General features: G+C 39.8%; 1 protein-coding gene across 1 annotated transcript; it reads left to right on the top strand.

Moving 5' to 3' along the window:
* Positions 1-902: 902 nt before the first annotated feature.
* Positions 903-11,429, top strand: LOC310644807 (IgGFc-binding protein-like; the record flags this gene model as incomplete). The annotated part of the gene is made up of 6 exons (XM_083370115.1): positions 903-1,247; positions 2,714-3,278; positions 3,878-4,077; positions 6,244-6,627; positions 8,689-8,971; positions 10,807-11,429. The coding sequence occupies 5 exons, from the start codon at positions 903-905 to the stop codon at positions 8,965-8,967; spliced, it is 1,773 nt and encodes a 590-aa protein (XP_083226241.1). The 3' UTR covers positions 8,968-8,971; positions 10,807-11,429.
* Positions 11,430-20,743: the final 9,314 nt, after the last annotated feature.

Below are 20,743 nucleotides of genomic sequence, written 5' to 3'. Positions count from 1 at the left end.
ATGGCTTTCCTCCCGAGGAGCAAGCGTCTTTTAATTTCTTGGCTACAGTCCCCATCTGCAGTGATCTTGGAGCCCAGGAAAATAAAATCTGTCACTACCTCCATTTCTTCCCCATCTATTTGCCAGGAATTGAGAGGGCCAGATGCCATGATCTTGGTTTTCTTAATGTTTAGTTTCAACCCAAGTTTTGCACTCTCCTCCTTCACTCGCAACAAGAGGCTCTTTAGTTCCTCTTCACTTTCTGCCATTTATATCCCACCATTATTGTTTGTACAAATAACTCAAGACAGTGAGATATTCACCACACCTTCCTCCTCTTATTTTCCCAACAATATAACCCTCTGATGTGGCTTGGACTGAGAGAGAATGACTGCTCTGAAGTCACCCAGCCAGATTCCATGCCTAAGAAGAGATTGGAACTCTCAGTCTCCTGGTGATTGGCTCAAAGTCAGCCAACTGGCTTTCATGCCACTTGAATTCATGCTCTCTTGCTTTCTAACCTGGTGCCTTAACCTATTAGTGATAGGCCTCAAAATATTTGGGAACCCGAGCAACATATGGATGGGTCAAAAATAATATAACTTCATGGCTCTTAAATTCAATACTTGGAATGCTGTTTTGACAAGCTGTCTCATCAACCATCTCTTCCAGGTTTTTCCTGTCCACTTAATTCTCACTATGAATTGTGTGGGAATGGCTGCCCTTCCACCTGTCACAATTTTGTCACTCCCAGTTTTTGTGATGTTCCATGTACTGAAGGGTGCTTCTGTGACTCTGGATTCATCCTCAACGGGGATGAGTGCGTCCATGTTGCTGAGTGTGGTTGTGTGCATGAGGGCAGGTACTACAAAAAGGGAGCAGAGTTCTACCCTACAAACACTTGTCAGGAGAAGTGTCGTTGTATGGACAATGGTGCTGTTGACTGCCACCAGTTTTCCTGTGGGAGTTATGAGGAGTGCAGGGTGGAGAATGGCATCCAGGGCTGTTACCCTGTTGGTTATGGAACAGTGACAACCTCCAGTGGATTCCATTATATTACCTTTGATGGGAAGACTTTTGATTTTCCCGGCTCCAGCTCTTACATCTTAACTCAAATAACTGACAAAGATAATCAGAAGGTGAAGTTTTCTGTAGTGGTGGAACATGAGAAGGCTGATAATGAATCTTTAATTGAAATAACATCAGTTGTTACCTACATACATGGATATACTATTGTTCTGGAGAGAGGAAAGAAGTGGCAAGTTAAGGTAAGTGCCTAAATTATTAACTTATGATAATATCTCTTTGTGAGCAACTACTGTATATGAAAAATAATGTGAACAGTAACTATAATTTCTCTGTATTAAACCTTTAATTTTTTTAGTTTAGGTTCTATACTTTCCTCCTTATTCCTTAAAAAAAACCCAAAATAGCATTCAATGGATTTATGGCAGTGGTCTTCAAACTTGGTCCTTTTATGACTTGTGGACTTCAACTCCCAGAATTCCTCAGCCAGGCATGCTGGCTGAGGAATTCTGGGAATTGAAGTCCACAAGTCATAAAAGGGCCAAGTTTGAAGATCCCTGATTTATGGCAATGGATGGAAACTAATCAAGGAGAGCAGAAACATAAAGCTAAGGAGAAATTTCCTAACAGTTAGAACAATTAATTAGTGCGACGACTTGCCTCCAGAAGTGGGGGGTGCTCCAAAACTGGAGATTTTTAAGAAGAGGTTGGCCAACCATTTGTCTGAAAAGATATAAAGTTTCCTGCTTAAGCAGGGTTGTACTAGAAGACCTCCAAGGTCCCTTCCAAATTTGTTATTCTGCTATGTATCAGACTATGAAGAAGATGATCCCTTCTGTGCAATTCCAGATCCGAGACTTTATGTTATGCTTTTTTCTCTATGTGCTGCAATGGATGCTGATGTTGGATTTGGGAGAGAATGATTCAAACATTACGTCAGTGTTTTTCAACCTTGGCAATTTTCAAATATGTGGACTTCAACTCCCAGAATTCATACTGGCTTGGGAATTCTGGGAAATGAAGTCCACACATTTGAAAGTTGCCAAGGTTGAGAAACACTGCATTACACTATAGCAGTGATAGTAAACCTTTTAGAGATCGAGTGCCTAAAAACCAGCCCCTCCCCATCCTGCCTGCTCTGCCCCCACTCCACCCCGCCCACCCCTGCTCCGCCCCCCCACCCTCTGCCCCCCCCACCCGCAGGGCCACTCACCGCCTCCCCGGTCCACTGCAGATCGCCCAGGTGGCCCAGCAGCGCCATGGCACCTACGCACTCCATCCACACCCCGCGGCATCAACTGCTCATGATGGGGCACAAGGGTGGAGTCTTGTCCCTGCTGCCCAGCTGCCATGTCCTTGGCTGCACTTCTCTGCGCGGGCCGTGCCCAGGGCGACTCTCCTCCAGGGGGACTGCTGGTGAGGAGGCAGCCACAAGGGAAGGCAAGGCTGGGGTGATGGTGCGCATGCCCACAGAGAGGGGTTCCGAGTGCCGCCTCTGGCATGTGTGCCATAGGTTTGCCACCACTGCACTATAGCTAAAAGCTATATTTTGTGAAAGCTCTGTTTTCATCGACTGAGTTCCATTCCTAGATGGCAATATGTGCCCCCTTCTATTCTATTAATTGCCAGAGGAATTCATGTTAATCTGCCATGTACCTGCAAATTTATAGCAAATAATTCATTCTCTATTCTTGTTTCCTTGTTCAAGGTAGAGGACGAGCTTTACAATCTACCATTTAGCAGAGATAATGGAAAACTTTGGATCAATCAAGAAGGGAATAATAATATTATCCAGTCTTCTGAAGGTTTCAAAGTCATTTATGACACCGCCAACTATGTCGAAGTTTTTGTGCCTACGATCTACCAAGAACAGACATCTGGACTTGGTGGCAATTTCAACAATAACTTTGATGATGATTTTATGCTGCCTGATGGAACTCTCACCTCAAGTCCAGATGACTTTGGAATTTCATGGGAAGTCCCCACAATTGGGGGCATCTGCTCTGAGAACTGTGTGCAGAAATTCCCTGCTTATGATGAGGCCCGAGCTTCACAATATGAAGATGACAGATACTGTGGCCTCATCACACTTGAGTCAGGCCCATTCAAAGACTGTCATTCATTTGTGAGTCCTGCAGAGTTCTTTCACAGCTGCCTGTATGACATGCAAGTTGGTGGTGAGGGAGCTCTCTGTCAAAATCTTCAAGCTTACACAGCTAAATGTCAAGCAGCTGGAGCCAAAATTGATGACTGGAGAACAACTATCTCTTGTCGTAAGTTTATAAAATGGGCTTCCTTTAGAAAGGGAAATACTGTAATTTGAGCTAGGTTTAAATTAATCTGGTCCCAAGGCTATGGTGAGTCGAGAAGCAAACTTGGCAGAATGCCTCTTACAGATACTTTAAGAAACTCCCAGTTCAGTTGAGATAAATTCTTCATATCTAGCCTCCTTGGATGATAATCCCCAGCTGTTAAAAATTATCTTTCTTGCCAGTTTTTCTTGCAAGAGATTCTGCTTCTCCTTTTCTGGAGCTCTAGACAAAGCTTAATCCTGTGCTACTTTCTTCTAATGTCAGATCACAGAAGGAGTGAGAAAAGTAGCATGAATTGTAGACTATATTCCCAAATCCATTTCCAAGTGTTATCTTTTGATACGTCCATTTCAGATTTATTCAGTAATCGGTTTCTTGTTGACTCTGTGTTAGCAATTATTATATGAGAAAAAGTTCCACTTGGTGCAGTGAATTTAGGTAATCTATTGTGATACAGAAAAAACAGCTTCTAGAGTGCTAAAGCTTTGTCCTGTCTATATTTTTATTCAGTGCCATAAGGAAAACATTTGGTAAATTTTTTTCTCCTTTTACCTCTTCAGCTCTCCTCTGTCCAGCTAATAGTCACTATGAGACATGCATTAGAGCCTGTGATTCCAGCTGTGCCAGCTTCTACACTACAGTGCAGTGCACTAAGAATTGTTTTGAAGGTTGCCGGTGTAATGATGGCTACATGTTTGATGGGGATGCATGTGTACCTCTGGAAAAGTGTGGCTGTACCCATAATGGACTCTATTTGAAGGTAAGTTAGGGCAGCCCGGTCAATTTGTTTTGAATCCTGGTGACCGCATAAATATAAGAGAAGAAGTGGCAGAATCTGGGGGTGGAATTAAAAGGGGCGTCAGCCTAGAATCCCTTCATAGCCATAAGAGAACTAATTCCAACCTCCCTTGAATACCACTGATCCTTAACACCCAAGGAGCTGTTAACTGTTATTTGAGAAGGTTCTTGTGCATAGGATGTAATTGGACTTTCATGTGTGGACCTGATCTTTCAGACCTCACCACAGATTAGATTTTTCTACATGACAATCTATCCCTAACATGTTCTTTCAGGCCTTCCAGTGGTATCCCAGTTAAGAGTCTATTTAATTTTCTTCCAGGAAAGTACCTTATAGCGGACTTGTCCATGATATTTTATGATGTAAAGGCTACTTGATGTACTGACAGTTTTTAGTTCATTAAACTGACAACTTTTTAGTCACTTGGAAAAAGCCCTACTACGTTCATTCATTTAATGTTAACAAGTAGCGGAGAAAAAGGTTCCTGTCCGTTTCATGCAAAGATAGGTCAGATATGCATGAAATATATTCATCTCATGTATCAAGTAGAGAGGCGTGGCATTCACTGGGTGACATAAACTAAAATTTTGTTGGACTGTTGGACAAAATGAGGGGATGTTATTTAAGCAGCTTGGGCTAACGAAGGGATTGGTATGGGCAGGTGACTGTCAATTCTACTTTACACATTATGAATAACATAGAAAGTTGTTTAATAGAACTCTAGAACTGAAAATTGAGGCACCATCTTACTTCCTTAAGCACGTAATAGTGTCATTTTATCAATTCAAAAGAAATGTTTTAGAATGCCAAATGGTTAGAAGCAGCCACATGTCTGAATTCCTGAAAAGGAGACGAAGACAAGTGACTGAATGAAAGGCAGAGGTGATAATGTCCCCAGTCTAAAAAGAGGCAAGGGGTGGGGGTTTTGCATTGTGTTTTGTTCATTAAACAGGAAGTCTTTGACTTACAACTATAAATGAGATCAGAATTTATGTTGCTAAGCGAGGCGGTTGTTAGGAGAGCAGCGGTCACTTTTATGACCTTATTTTGGCCATAGTTGTTAAATGAATCACTGCAATATTTAAATGTGGTCATTAAGCAAATCTGACTTCCCCCATTGGCTTTGTTTGCTGGAATCTGACTGGGAAAGTTGCGAATGATGTTTACAGGACCCCAGGATGCTGCAAGTGTTGTAAATTCATGCCGGTTGTCAACCATCTGAATTTTGAACACCTGACTGTGGGGAGAATGTGGTGATGGTCATGAGTGCGAGGATTGATCATCCTCACTTTTTTTTTAATGCTATTGTAACTTCAGCAGTTGCTAAACAAATGGTCGTAAATTCTGGACTACCTGCATATAGATCTGCTTTGCCTAATTTTGGAATCACATTTTCATATCTTGAATATATAGAGATTGTTCCAAGGGCAATTTCCGAAGGAATGGCTGTTATATTTACCATTTGGAAAAACCCCAGACAGGAATAAATGCTATGTAAAACTGAGAAATTCCTCCCCACTCCAAGATGGGGTTGGGTTGTCATGTCAATAGCACCAGCACTAAGACTTATATACTGCTTTACAGTGCTTTAGAACAGGTTCCTCAACCTTGGCAACTTTAAGACTTGTGAACTTCAATGTCCAGAATTCCTCAGCCACTGGTTGAGGAATTCTGGGAATTGAAGTCCACAAGTCTTAAAGTTGCCAAGGTTGGAGACCCCTGCTTTCAAGCACTCTCTGAGTGGTTTACAAATGTCAGCCTGTTGTCCCCAACAATTTGGGTCCTCATTTTAATGACCTCGGAAGGATGGAAGGCTGAGTCAACCTTGAGTCGGTCAGGATCAAACTCCTGACTGGGAGGCTGCAGTAGTTAGTCTGCACTCTAACCACTTCACCACCTTGGCTCATTGTAGCTATTGTACAAAGAGACTTAATATTATGTAACATCCAAATTTTTTCTATCCCAGTGTTTCTCAACCTCAACAGGTTTAATATCGATGGATTTCAATTCCTAGAATTCCACAGCCAGCATAAATGCCATTCTGATAAAAGGCCTAGCTGTGTGTAAGTCTAGTAACTCTTCCTTGTTTTTCTCATATCTTCTGCCACTGGTGGATTATCCTAATAGGCTGGAGAAAGCATCTTTTCAACCAACTGCACCGAGAAATGCAGCTGTCAGGCTCCTGGTCAAATCACCTGTGAGGAAACTGCATGTCGGAGTGAAGAGATATGCGTTCTCCAAAATGGTGTGCGTGGCTGCGAGCGTAGAGAAGGCCAGTGCAAAATTTCCCCAGAGGCCCAGCTTGTTTCTTTTGACGGAACTTCAGCAAGATGGAACTTCTGTGGTGGGGTTTATGACGTGTCCTCTCTGTGCGATCAGAATGATCCCTCCTGGTTCAGGGTATCTGTGAACATCGGAAAGGACTGTGAAGATAACCTGTCAGTGGTCAAGGCTGTTCATCTTTCCTCTGGAGAGGCAGTCATTACTCTGAAAAAGAACAACCGGATATGGGTAAGTTAGAAGGCTGGGAAGAGCATCAAGCAGCTCTTAAGTCAAGCAGTAAATTGCACCCAGCATCCTTGAAAGCTGCTTTCCTTCTCGCCTTCATCTTCTATCACCAAGTCTGCTAATTAGCTGAAATCTGCTCCACTTCAGTGTTTCTGATGTTTATGCGTTATTCCATTCCTTTGATTGATTTTGCGATTTCTCCAACAACCACAAAACAAACATTAGAAAACATCTACATTCATGATCAACAATATGCATATTTTTGCATGCAAATTTCACATTTTTCCAATACCTTGAAAAATATATCCCCCATAATCATTTCTATCGGCATTTCCCCCCCCCAGTTATACCTTTCCTTGTATGGATTTTTGGGGAAAGAATAATGGATTTGAGCAGAAAGATTGTTGCAGTCGTACACAATAATAGCACCAAACTGTGTTTTATTCCCATGTAAATTAAAGACCAATTTCTTTGGATCCTTTCCCTGTCCTCAGATTGTTTTAACTTTTTATTAGCTTACAGGAGGATGGACTATTTATTTATTAAATTTATATGGCCACCCCCAATCACACACAGGTGAGTTCGAGTAACTTACAACAGAGGTCCCCAACCTTTTGGGCACCAGGGACCGATTCCATGGAGAAAGGTTTTTCCACAGATCAGAGAGTGCGTGGTTTTGTGTGCTGTCTACATCCCACGGATGGTGCTTTGCTTGTTTGTTTGGCCTGGTTGCTGGCATGCTATGGCCCTGTACCAGTCCATGGATTACAACATTAAAAATCACAACATAAAAATGATAACTCCTCCAGTGGCAGCAGCAACATAACCAAATCAACCGCTTGATTGACTCCATATCCAATTGCGATCCACAGGCCCGCTGAGAAAACCGTCATTTCAGGGCCTTTCAGAAAAGCAACCAACCATACCTCCAGGGAAATGATGTTCCATAGAGAGGGGCCCACCACTGAGAAGGCCCTTTCTTGTGGTACCACCAGATGTACATCCCTAGTAGATAGGATCTATAACATACACTGCCTTCCTATCCTGGTGGTCCAGGTGGATGCAATGGGAAAGAGATGGTCTTTCAGATAGCAAGGGCCCAAGTTATAGCTGATCATAGCTGCTCTTAAATCCCACTGAGGGAATCCTACAACACCTATCACAATTAGCAAGAGTCAGCAGTATTTTTGGTTTGTGTGAGTGTAGAAATATATACGTGGCTAGAAATATACGTCATGGTTCCAATAGATGAGACCAAAAGAAAATAAGAACTCTGAGGCATTTGCTTTCCTCAAAGAACTATTTTAATGGCTACATAATATTGGCATGAAGAAAGGTGAAACCAAGACTGGAAGTCTCCCCCAAAAAAGTTACAAAGTAAAACTTAAACTCCCCTCCCACCAAATATGTAATAAATCACATTCTCCACTGAACACCTTTGGCGGGCTCTCTAACGGTAATTCTAGCCGCCAAACACTTGAATAATTTGACCTTGGTCCCCATAAGAAAGTTATTGTTTTGTCTGGAACTAAAGAATGCATTTTCCCTCCCCCCAAAGTTGTGTCAAGCCAAAAAAATGAAGAAGAAAAATGGCTGCGACCAAAAGTAGTTTCGTAGGTTTGACAATATACAAATATTGTAAACCAAATCCTAAATACAGCTTAATTTTTTTACGATTCCACCCCCAAGCTTGAGAAAAACCAAATCTGCCCCTCTTCCATACATGCGATATGTCCTGACCTTTTCTCATTGCTGTCCATCCCATCATTTCCTTGTCTTCCCTGAAAATATTAAATTCTGCCTTTGGCTATCAAAATATTCTAAACCCCCAGATTACTCACTCTAGCCTAGGAGATAGCCATCTGCCATTGTATATGACTTAAAAAAAACCCAACAAACTTATTTAATATAAAGTTGGGCAGCTTCTGATGAATCCCATGTCGGCAGGCAGCTTTTTCACTCTGTACGTACATAAATTTCAGGATTGGAAATGTTATATTCCTGATGGCTTGCTGGGCTTTCTCAGAATGGCTTTTAACGTCCCAAATATTTTATGTTTCCTAGGTGAATGGACGGTCAGTAAACCTGCCACACAAAGTCTCCAAACGTCTGACTTTAAGCAAGGATCAAGATGGGATTGTGATTGACTGGGCTTCTGATGTACAAGTTCATTTTTCTCTTGATGGTGGGGTAACAGTGAAAGTCAAGGATATTCCTCCAGAGAAGCTATGTGGACCATGTGGGAACTTCAATGGAGACCCCACAGATGACCGGAAATTGCCAAATGGGGAATCTGAGAACACGGCTGAGGTTCTCTATGCTTGGAAGGCCGAGGACTTTTAAAGCGGTAAGGTATAATTCTAGCAAAAATCTTGCCAGGTCTTTAAAAAGAAATAGCATTATTGGACTTGCATTGGGGACATCAGGCAATCTAGGATTATAGGCTAAGCTAGGATTTGAAAAATTGCATCAGAGGAGAACATCAGCAAACCAGGTTTTTTTTTAAGTTGCCAGCTGGTGTTGACTCAAGAGGGTCTTTAACTTTTATCCTGTCTAATAAAATAACTGAAAGCAGATGAAAAATGTTCTGTGCACTTTGTATCTACATTTACATAAAATAAAATATAGCATTGGTTCCTGAGTTAGTTGAAGGTCAGACTGGGAAGCGTTGAAGGTGCTTTTTCCCCCCCAGATCTGCATGGCAGAAGATTAAATAGGGTAATCAACTGCCTTCCTTGGACACACAGATATAATGAATATATGAAATTTGTCAGTTCCCTAGTCAAATTTAAGTTTGCTGCATCTGTTGCAGTGAGTTAAATAAGCCATTTCTTAATTAAGTTTCCTAACAGAGCAAAACCTGTTTTTATTTTGTAATGCCTTGTTTAATGAACCTTAAATTAACAGTCATTCAGCCAACAATTAAAAGTACTAATCAAATTAAGTGCTCGTTGCCACTTGATGAATAATGTACAATAATTATAAGTGGAATAATCATGCAGCACAAAATTATCATTTATAGGATTGCATCAGTTTTCAGCTTTGCTGTACCTTAGCATGTTAGTCTCCATTCTTAACTTGGTCTGTTATTCTGTCCTATTGCAGATAGATAATGTTTGTACCAAGCTAGGAAGCCAAAGGGTAAAGCCAAAATTTACAAGTTATTTAGACCTCAAAAACTAATTGCTACTTTGGTGGTTCCCTTGTTGAATGTCTTCTCCAATGAGTTTCAACTCAGTACTGCTGATTGATCTATTAAAGAAGGATCATTACTTCTTAATAGGGCCATCACCACTGAGGTAATCACAGCTGGTTGTGAGTTCTAATTGATTTACTTGATTAAGGTGGGGCAATTTAATCGACTTTCAACCTAAATTTGCACATGAATGATGCAAAAGAAGATAAAACTTTTGGGTAGATGATGCACACATCCCCATAGGCCATCACAATTGGTTCTCTAACACAGGGGTCTTCAAACGTAGCCCTTTTATGACTTGTTGATTTCAACTCCCAGAATTCCTGGCATACGGGCTGAGGAATTCTGGGAGTTGAAGTCCACAAGTCATAAAAGGCCCAAGTTTGAAGACCCCTGCTCTTAACACAACAAAGTCCAGATATTTTGGTTGACATCAGTCTTCGTTCTTGATTGGCCATACTGACTTTTAAGGCCTATCATCCATTGAGTTCCAAAATCTATATAAATTTTCATCAACATACTAGGTATTTTTAAGGTAATCCCAATGTTCTCTAATGAATTACTAATAAATGTCCACTTATTACTTTATGCCTTGCAGAAATTGGATGAGTTATTCCCACTGAGTTTTATCGATGGGCTCATTGATTTTGTGAATTGATTTTGCAATTTTGCAAATAGCCTTGAAACCATCCGAGAAAGGGCAGCATGTGAATATTTGCTGCTTTCCTTTACTAACGCATTTTAATATCTTAGCAACCAAGGATGAATTTCTAATGACAGAAGTTGTAAGATGATAATCTTAAACCATAATGTGCAGAATGCAGATGCTTACCTATGAAGGGCGAGAGCTGTTAGTGCCATATAATAGCAGTATGCTCTTCCAGTCACTATATTGATTGCCAATATGCTTCAGAGTGCAGTTCAAAGTGCTATTTTTTAACCTCTCAAGCTTATAAGATCTTGGTGCTTTTTTTTAATCTATGCAGGACCACCTGCTTCATGGAGAACCAACCTGTTCAGTGTGTTCTGCCTTAGAGGGGCATATCACTTTAATCCAATGAGATGTGAAGAGTGAGGGGAAGAGCATGCTGCATTTCCACTGATATTCTGGTGAACTATATGGTACCTTCCATTGCACTTTCTGGAGGATATCCAGACAAAGCTCTTTTATGATAGAATGCTTTTCAGAAACGTCTAGAAATGATCAGATGACAGGGTTTGTTTGTTTTTCCTTTTGCTGTGGTGGTGATATGTTCTTTATTTTATGGATTTTACATATTGTAGACTGCCGGGGAGGGGTGAAAATTTGACTGTGTATAAGTATCACAATATGAATGAATAAAGGGACGAATTATGCCAAACACAGATGAGGGACTTATTTTTAAAACAATGTATTTGCTGTAGGCTATAAAAACAATGGTCCTATAAAATGTTCTTGCATATTTCTGTCAAGGTCATTTCCCTTATTCCCTACATTTCAATATAATTTAAACAAAGAAATGACATCTTTAATTTTTCTTCTGACTTTGTTCACTATTTTTTTTTTGGGCAATGCATCCATGACAGGACATTCAAAAGTTAAGTTTAAGGATCCTGGTAGAGCAGTAAATACTATAAGGTCCTGTTTGAGAATTATATTAGGAATGAAGATTAAATGTTCAGATTGTTTCATTCTGTTCTTCTGAAAACAAACACAGTAAACTTTTCTTTTAAAAAAGTTTTATTGATTTTCTAATTTTACATTTAAATGTTTAAAAAGCTGAGTTAATCAATAATTCAATAATGTACAAATATCTTTAGTAGAAGTCTCAAACTACTACATTTCCTCTCTTTTTCCCCTTAGTATTTGCTGTCTCATGTTTAAACTAATACAATTCTTATTATATCAATTAAATAAAAATAACTTTCTTACATTTATCAATACTTTTTAGTTTATACATATCCTGGTTATTTTATCATTCAGTCTTTATAGACAACCAATGTCCTAATTAGTTTTTCTTAATTTTTAGTTTCCCATTAATATTTAAGTTTAACATTTAATATTTATAATTTCCAAGTTTTAAATGACATTTAAACATTTCTGCATTATCACAGTTTATGGAATGAAAAAGATAGGGTTTTTCAGCTTCCCATAGAAACAGTTGGCACGTCCAAGTTTTCATTGCAAGATGCATCATGGTTAGCTTGCAAAGGTCAGTAGCCTTCTCTCCATTCCCTGCTTCCCTGCCCATATAATTCCCATTAAGCTGTATGGGAAAAACCCACTAGGCTTCATGTACTGATGATGTTTCTCTAATTCTACATTTATCTTCAGTGGGAATCAGTCATCCCCTATCAAATATTATTATTTGAACAGTGGAGCCACCAAATGCAAAAGTTCTTCGATGGACATTTTGAGAAGTATAGCGTGGAGAGAGATGTCCAAGGCTGCCACCCTGTGGAATATGAAACAACTATAGCATCTAGTGATGTTCATGACATTCTCCTCTATCTTCCCAAGATTTAAATTCCTCAGCTCTTGCCATACAGAAGGTAGCCAATGTCTGCAGCTAGTAATCTCTGCATTGTTGTTTTGAAGAGAGGAGTGAAATTCAATATTCTTATAAATATCAATCACATTACATGTCAGCTCAAGTCTGGGAGCTGGGGAGGGGGGGTTTAACTGGTGTGAAAAATGTCAGCTGATTATCAGCGGTATGGATTTGTGCTTGCCCAGAAATGATTTCCCTACTGACATTCTCTGACATTTTTGCAGATGAAGAATCCGATATTCCTTGAATTCTTTCCTTAAGGTCTAACAACACAATTCAGGGAGCATGGTGGCTCACTTTGTGGGAGTTTAGCAAGCCCATGTTCGAGTCCCGAGTGCTGCTGTGGGACAGGGTTGAGCTCCGCTCCCATCTTGCAGCTAGAGATATGAAAGGAGTTCCCAACTGGACGTCCTCCAGGCAACAATGATGTCACCTGCTAATCCTTTCAACCTGGAAATGCCTTGGTGCTTCTGACATGAGTGCTTTGCTACAACACACCTCTTCTCACTTCTTACTTGGGAATGGTGATTGAGGACCATGGTCTTCCATGATTAAATCACCCAGGGGACAATGTGCATTTAGCCTGAAGCTTCCTGTGGCACCTGATGGGCTTTGGTTTCTACTTGCTTCAGGGTTTGGGATAATTAATGCCCATGCAGAGAAAAGTTCATGAGACAAAGTTCATTAAAAGCAAAAAGAACCTAACTTCTTTTTGAGGGAGACTTTAATAAAAAATACTCCAAGAAAGTAAAATAAGGAACTAATGCACACTAGAGCAGTTAGCAAGCTTTGGTACCCCACACACCAATTTCTAAATTCTAAGCCTTAAATGTCATGGCTGGCTAAGGAAGTCTGAGGGTTGTCCATATATATAGTTGTCATGGTTGAGAAACACTGATCTACACATATAATCAATCAGAATTGGAGCTGGAAGGGATCTTGGAGGTCTTCTAGTCCAATCCCCTGCTCAAGCAAAAAACCCAATACCATTTCAGACAGGTGGCCGTCCAGTCTTTTCTAAAAAACCACCAGTGATGGAGTACCCACAACTTCTGAAGGAAAGCCATTCCACTGATTAACTGTTCCCACTGTTAGGAAGTTTCACCTTAATTCCAGATTGCTTCTCTCCTTGATTAGTTTCCATCCATTGTTTCTTGTCCTGCCTTTTATTATTAATATTAATATATTTATTTCTTATAAATAAAAGGTAAAGGTTCCCCCGCACATGCATGCTAGTTGTTTCCGACTCTAGGGGCCGGTGCTCATCTCCGTTTCAAAGCCAAAGAGCCAGCGCTTGTCCAAGGATGTCTCCGTGGTCAGGTGGCTGGCATGGCTAGACGCCAAAGGCGCACGGAACGCTGTTACCTTCCCACCAGAGTGGTTCCTATTTTTCTACTTGCGTTTTTACATGCTTTCGAACTGCTAGGTTGGCAGAAGCTGGGACGAGTAACAGGCGCTCACTCTGTTACGTGGCACTCAGGATTCGACCCGCCAAACTACCAACCTTCTGATCGACAAGCTCAGCATCCTAACCCACTGAGCCACCGCGTCCCTTTCTTATAAACATTTTTATATAAAAGTAAAATACTTCTATTATTAATATTGATTTATTTTGGGAGAGAACAACATGTTAATCAAATGGGATCCTTTGATTCAGAACTTCCTCAGACCTACCTAAGCTGGGATTCCTACAAGGCCGGTCTTGGCATTCTCACCACTGGCTGATCCGGTGGTTTGCTGAATATCCGCAGAGTTAAACATGACAAACGATAGTTCTCTATCAAGTGGTCAAAACATCCTGGAAAGTATTGACCTGCAACAAGACCAAAAGAGAGACTGTCGCTCTTTATTTTTTTATAGGGCAATGAGTCTGCACTATATTGGCAATTGTGTTCAGGAGACTGTACACAAACAAATGTTTCTTTCTCCAAGTAACCTCAGTAAGAGAATCTCCTGGGTTTAATTTAAGAGATGGATCCTCAGCAATTTAGTTCTGGACACTCTTTTATAATGCTACCACTACCACTTTGTTATGAAAAATGAAAATTGCATCTCCAAGCATATAGAGGGTTTCATTTCTTGTTGCCAGTGAGGCAGGGGAGACCAACTTAGATCAGTATCTGTTTCACGTGGAATTGATCTGTACTCTTTCCCATCCTAGCAAATCAGGAGAGCCCAGGTATTTTTCCAAGTCAAACTGAGAACCTCAGTAAAGTGATCGTTTTTATCCTGCCAGGTGTATGCCTAGGCAAATCATCCTTTCTTTTCTCGTTTTTTTTTTTTTTTGGTTCCCTGTGACACGTGGAGAATCAGTTCCAAAGTATCTAGGAGAATATTTAAAAAGAACAAGATGCAAGGCTGTGTCTGGATTCTGATACAACATACTTGATTTGCTTACTGAGCCACCGCGTCCCTTATATATACAACCTGGTGTAAAGTTTTGCACATTACACTAAACCACAAACTAAAAGCCTTGATTCTTCCAACATATTAAGTCACAAAAAACTAACTAGCCATGGCTATAATTAACCAAATTTAGCATGTTGTGCAAATGCAGCTAAATCTTTCACTGACCTTTTTAAATATGTAAAAGCAGTAAAGGACCTATCTTTTTTTTTTGACCCACAATAGGCCACATTGTCCCAAGTACCAATAAAGGCCCAGGGATGAAAGAGAAAGGGATCTCAGAAAGGACCAAATTGATCTTTGCAGTGCAATGCCTAAGGAAGTTAAAGTCCTAAGTCTGTCTCCAGATTTCCTCCCTTATATGCGTGTAGACATTACCCCAAAATGGGGCGAGAAGGGGTCATCCATCCTTTAGGTGTAAAAATGAATTATATTAAGAAGTTGGGAAAGTGATATTATTTCAGATATCCAGGAATGGTTGTTGGAAATGCATGATGTATCTGTTTTGGAAAAGGCAGCATTTTCTACCAAAGCATACAGCAATATGAGTTATTATAGCAGATATTTGGTGATATCTTACAATAACATATTGTTTATATTAAAGGAATGGATTCATTGGTAAATAGTGACTATTGGTAAGTATAAAATATTAGGGTTTTTTTCCTGCTTGGTTTGCATTTTTAGTTTGTACGTGTTTTTTTTTAGATTCTTTGTTTGAAGATTAAATATTGCTTTGTTATACCAAATAAAGATATTCATTTTTAAAAAAGAAAAGAACGAGGGAGTCAAAAATAGAAGATAAGAGTCAGAAGATAAGAGGTGAGTGAATTTAGCAGAGGCGTTTTGTCTTAAATCGAAAACACCAGAACAAGAATTCTGGAGAAGATCTGAAGAGACTGTAATCTATATTTTCTATTATACCTTATAATGGAAAATCGATACATTGATTGGATTTTTTTCCCTAAAGTATGAGACTACATGGTCTAACCTGCAAGGTGCATACGCATTGCATTAAAAAGGCAAATGATGTCTAGACAGCTAGACAGATAAATAGACAGAGACATAGAGAGACTCCAATTTATTTAAGTTGCTCAGGTTATTTACTGGAATGCCAATAGAAAGATAGTGTCATCTCCTCCTGTCTTGCCAAAAGATATATCTTGCCACTTATATAAATCAGTGATCCCAAAACATACCGCAGGAGTGTGTATAACCTAAAATGCCAGGGCTACATAAGTTCCCCTATAAAGCTGGGGTATAGCCTCCATAACCATTCCCAGAATAGCAGCAGAGAGATATATCTTTAGGAAACAAAAGGAAAAAACATTACATGATTGCTAAATAGTCACAAAAACTGTATTTAATTTATTTCAAAATCTATGTGCATTTCAATGAGATCAAATTTGTGTTTTGTCCTGACCCTGTCCACTTTTCGTTGTTGTTGTTGTTCTGGAGCAGTCTACTTGGGGGAGTTGGTTTAAGCATATTACTTAGAAATCTAGTCTGCCCTTTTGCCCCAGAGAGGGTGCAATCCCTGGAGAAAAAGGTAAGCTATAAAGGCAGGCTGAAATCTATGCAAGTACCTCTTTGGAGAACAAGTGTAGCAATTATAGGAGATGACCAGGTTGAGGCTGGAGGGGTGGGTCAAATGTATCATAAGTCATGAGTCCCTGTGATCTACGTCCATCTCACCTTGAATGCCTTCTTTTTCCCACTCATTTCCCTTGACCATTAGTAGTTCAGATTCTTGTAGAACAAGCATGTCAAACTGCCGGCCCACAGGCCGGATGCGTCATGCCAAAACCGCACCCACCCAATTGCCGGCAATGGGGAAAAAGTCCCCATGCCTGTTTAGAATAAATCTTTTTACTCATTTGAACTGCCTGAATCTCCTGATTTCCCTGGGGTTTATTATATCTATATCTATATCTATATCTATATCTATATCTATATCTATATCTATATCTATATCTATATCTATATCTATATCTATATCTATATCTATATCTATATATCTCTATATCTATCTATCTATCTATCTAATCTATCTATCTATCTATCTATCATCTATCTATCTATCTATCTATCTATCTATCTATCTATCTATCTATCTATCTATCTATCTATCTATCTAAAGCAATTACCTTTCCCATAGAAGTGAAAGATAAGTCAATAGAGATCTTTGCACCTCCTTGGTTTGTCCCATACCATAATGATTCTACAATGGGATTTACTGTATGGGACAAACCAGTGGTGGGATTCAGCCAGTTCGCACCACTTTGGCAGAACTGGTACCTAATTTTTTGTTGCTCAGGCCCAGAATGGACTTCTGGAAGTGGCATCCACACAGAGAACTGGTTGTTCCCATATTTGAATCCCACCGCTTTTTCCACCTCCTTGGTTTGTCCCATACGGTAGTGAACCTACATTTTGTCCATAGTGGCAAATAATTTTAAAGTAGGTTTTAATGTGTTGCAGCAGATTCAATCTCCTCTACAGAGATTGGGAGTGGATAACGTTAAGAAATAAAAAGGAGTATCTTTTTGGGGTAGGAAAGTATAAAGGAGTCATCTCCCATTATTTTTTTAAAAAATGAATTCTTTCTGTTTCTTTCAATTTTAAAATCATTGTGCATTGACTTGAAGGCAAAATGTAATTTATCTAACATAAAACTTTTGCTTTTTCTCGGGAACAACGGCTCCTATCCAATCATAACTTTTTTAAAATTCAGTTTTTGTCTTGCACTTGGAATGCTCAGGTTAATTAGCAGAACACAATGAATAAAAGAATACAGAAATTCTTTAAAAAGAAAGGAAGTTAAAAACATAGGGAATTAAATTTCTGGTTTCACTTTGATCATTTTCTGAATTAGATTCTTGTTCTTTACTATTCATATCTCCAGGTGTTTTGAGATGGAGTTTTTTTCCAGCTCTGTTTGAAGATCCTGGGGATTAAACCTCTGCTATTTTATTCCTTGATGATTACCATACTTCAGCGGTTTGTGTGTGTGTGTGTGTCTGTGTGTCTGTGTGTCTGTGTGTCTTCCAAGTTTTAGGACTTCCATGATCTCAGACCTAGGTCATAGCAGGGGTTGTGCAAAAATAAATTCTGGTGAACTTATTTTTGTTTTCTGGTGAAACAGCAGCTCAGCAATATTAGAAACAGACTCCCAGAAAATCAGAACATTGTTTGAAGGGGGAAGGGGGAAATCTAAACGTCCACCAATTGGAAAAAACAGGCAGCCACAGCAGGTGACAGAAGAAAGGCTGAGGAAATGTCCAAAAGACAGGGAGGAAAAAGAAGAAGCGGTTAGCAAAAAATGTAGATGGACTCTTATCTAATGAAATTAGTTCTTATAATATGTGCTGCATTGTCTTTCTCTGGGTGACAACCCTTATCTCAAAGAGAAAATGTTAGCTGCAGAAAATGAAGATTTTGACCTTCATGTAGAAATGAAGTGTTGGAATTATTTGTCAAATTAACTACGCTAAGAATCTTTACTCCAGAGGATATGTGGGTGCGTGTCTGTCTGTCTTCAGAGGAAGTTGTAAATTCAGGAATCTATACTATGAAGAATGGGAATTAAGAAATTCTTCAACGGCTGGATTTTTTCTTTGAAGTCAAGACAGGCAGATAGATGGATTAGGATTTCTGACACATTAAATGAATTTAATTTCAGGAGGCCATGAATATATATATATATATTCTCGCAAAGATCTTGCAAAGTTGGAATTGGTTGATTGAACTTTTTAGTCCCACCCAGTCTGCCATTACCACCGCAGCCACGCCCACCCAATGGGCCATGCCCACCCAATGGGCACACTCACCCAATGGGCCACGCCCACCCGTCACCCAATGATACATAAGTGGGTTTTGGGTTGTAGTTTGGGCACTCTAAAAGGTTCGCCATCACTGCTGTACACTATCTGGAATTGGTGTCCAGTGGATGTTTTCAATGGCCTTCTTTCCTAATATGATCTGGTTTAATTCTGAAAAATGATGACTGTACAAATATCCTTCTGCTTCATCTTATAAATATAATGCTGTCTGCCCTAGCTCGTAGGGCTGGAATGTTGATAAGGAATAGACCATAGATTCTGTTTCTCTCTGAGGCTTCAGAAGCAAAGAAAACAATTGGGTATAGGATCTCTTATTTATAAAAGCACTAGGAAAGAACAAAAGCTCCTAGATTTTAGCATCAGCAGAAATATATAGTGGCTCTGAACATGTTAGGTCAGTCTGAAAAAAATCCTCCAGCTACAAAATTATGGGACTTTTCTTTGACTCTAGATTCATATATGACAACATTTTAGAGGAATGCAGCAACATATGCCACATCAAATGTGTTTTGGTAAGACAGAGATGGGACAATGAAGATGGTTCCCCAGTTGGAAACTGGTAGGAGCTGCTCAACAACATGATCACAGCTTGTGAACTTCTTACCACAACTATGTCCACTCAAGGCAGCCACAATTTTGGTCAATTCAGTCGGTGCCTATGTTTGGCAAGTGGATTATCTGGAAGGCTCTGAGATCTATGACAAATTTGCTTCTGCGGGGTGAACTCTCCCTTGAAATTCACAGGTCCTTTTATGTGGGTGTCCACTTGAGTAGGAGCTTGGCAGCTACGATAATGGGAGATCATCTACTGGGGGTTACCCCTTGATACAACTGGCCGAATTGGTGGGTTGATGACAGGGTTGCACCTGTTGTGGGTGTGATAGCAAACTGAGGTTTCTTTGGTAGCTTGGATTTGCACTGTACTATCATGAGCACTAGTCCTCTGCATCTCAACAGAGGTTGGGAGCTGAACTGATATTGTATGTGCTTCACAAGAGGAAATGATTATTATTTTTTAAATTAAGCCCATTTACACTCACTGTGACTGCAGTTGCAGGATGATGTGCACGGAGAAGCAGCTTGAATTTTGCATTAGGTTGGCTTTCTCTGAGGTTGAGTAGAAATGCTGGGAGGAATTTCTTCCCACAAATTTTCTCTGGAAAAAACAATAAATGAAGATTTTAAAGGGGTTAAAGAATTAGGCGAATGCAAATATCCATTTCAGAGATTCAATTTCAAGCTGAACTGAGTCTCAGACTGAATTTCAAAAAGGGAGGCTGAATGACTAATAAGACATGGTGAGGAATGCATATACCTTCAGATGCTGCAGAATTACAGCTATCAGCGTTTCTCTTTGCTGGCTGTGGTTTCTAAGCTGCTGAAGTTGTAGTCCAGCAAGGGCCGAAGGGTCACGCAGTCCAAACTTCGCTGGGAACCCCTTCAGGATATATACTTTTTCTTCAAAGTTTTCCATTTACTTATTTGATTTTTATCCCACCTTTTATTGGTTTATAAGCACCTCAGGGTGGTATACATAGACCTATTTTCCCCACAACATTAAGCCTAGGATGGGTTGGGCAGAGAGAGTATGACTGGTCCAAGATTATTCAACCAACTTTCATTTCTAAGGCAGGACTAGAACTCATAGTATCTTGATTTCCAGGTCTGCACCTTAACCGTTAGACCAAACAGGCTTAACTTCTCATTCCTCCTGATCTATATTTACTTTCCTCAATCTTCTGCAGCTGTTACCTTCTTGACCTTGAATAAATTGCTAATTTTCATAGCAACCCTGCATATGAATGTATAATTGGTATGAAGCTTCAGAGTCACTTGGTTGAAATGGACAGCAATAGAAATTAAATAAATAATATCAAAGGAGGACATACAATTTATATTCTTAACACAGAAGGGGATAAATTGTAGAGCTATAATTCCACCTTGTTGACGAACTTAAGCATGGTGTTGTGAAAGGTTTAACTTAAATTAGGATAATGCCTCAATGCATCAGAGGGAAAAATGGATACCTTCCAGAGATTTTTGACTATAACTGCCATAATAGAAGAGCTGGAAGATTATGGGAGGTGTAGTCTAAGCCCTCTGGAAGGTGCCAGGTTAAAGACATGAAAGCAAGAGGCCACAAACCT

Source organism: Vipera ursinii (assembly GCF_947247035.1).
Source record: "Vipera ursinii genome assembly, chromosome: 9".
Taxonomy (NCBI): Eukaryota; Metazoa; Chordata; class Lepidosauria; order Squamata; family Viperidae; genus Vipera; species Vipera ursinii.
Note: the sequence above shows the minus strand (reverse complement) of the source record. Positions and strands in the feature narration are given on the sequence as shown.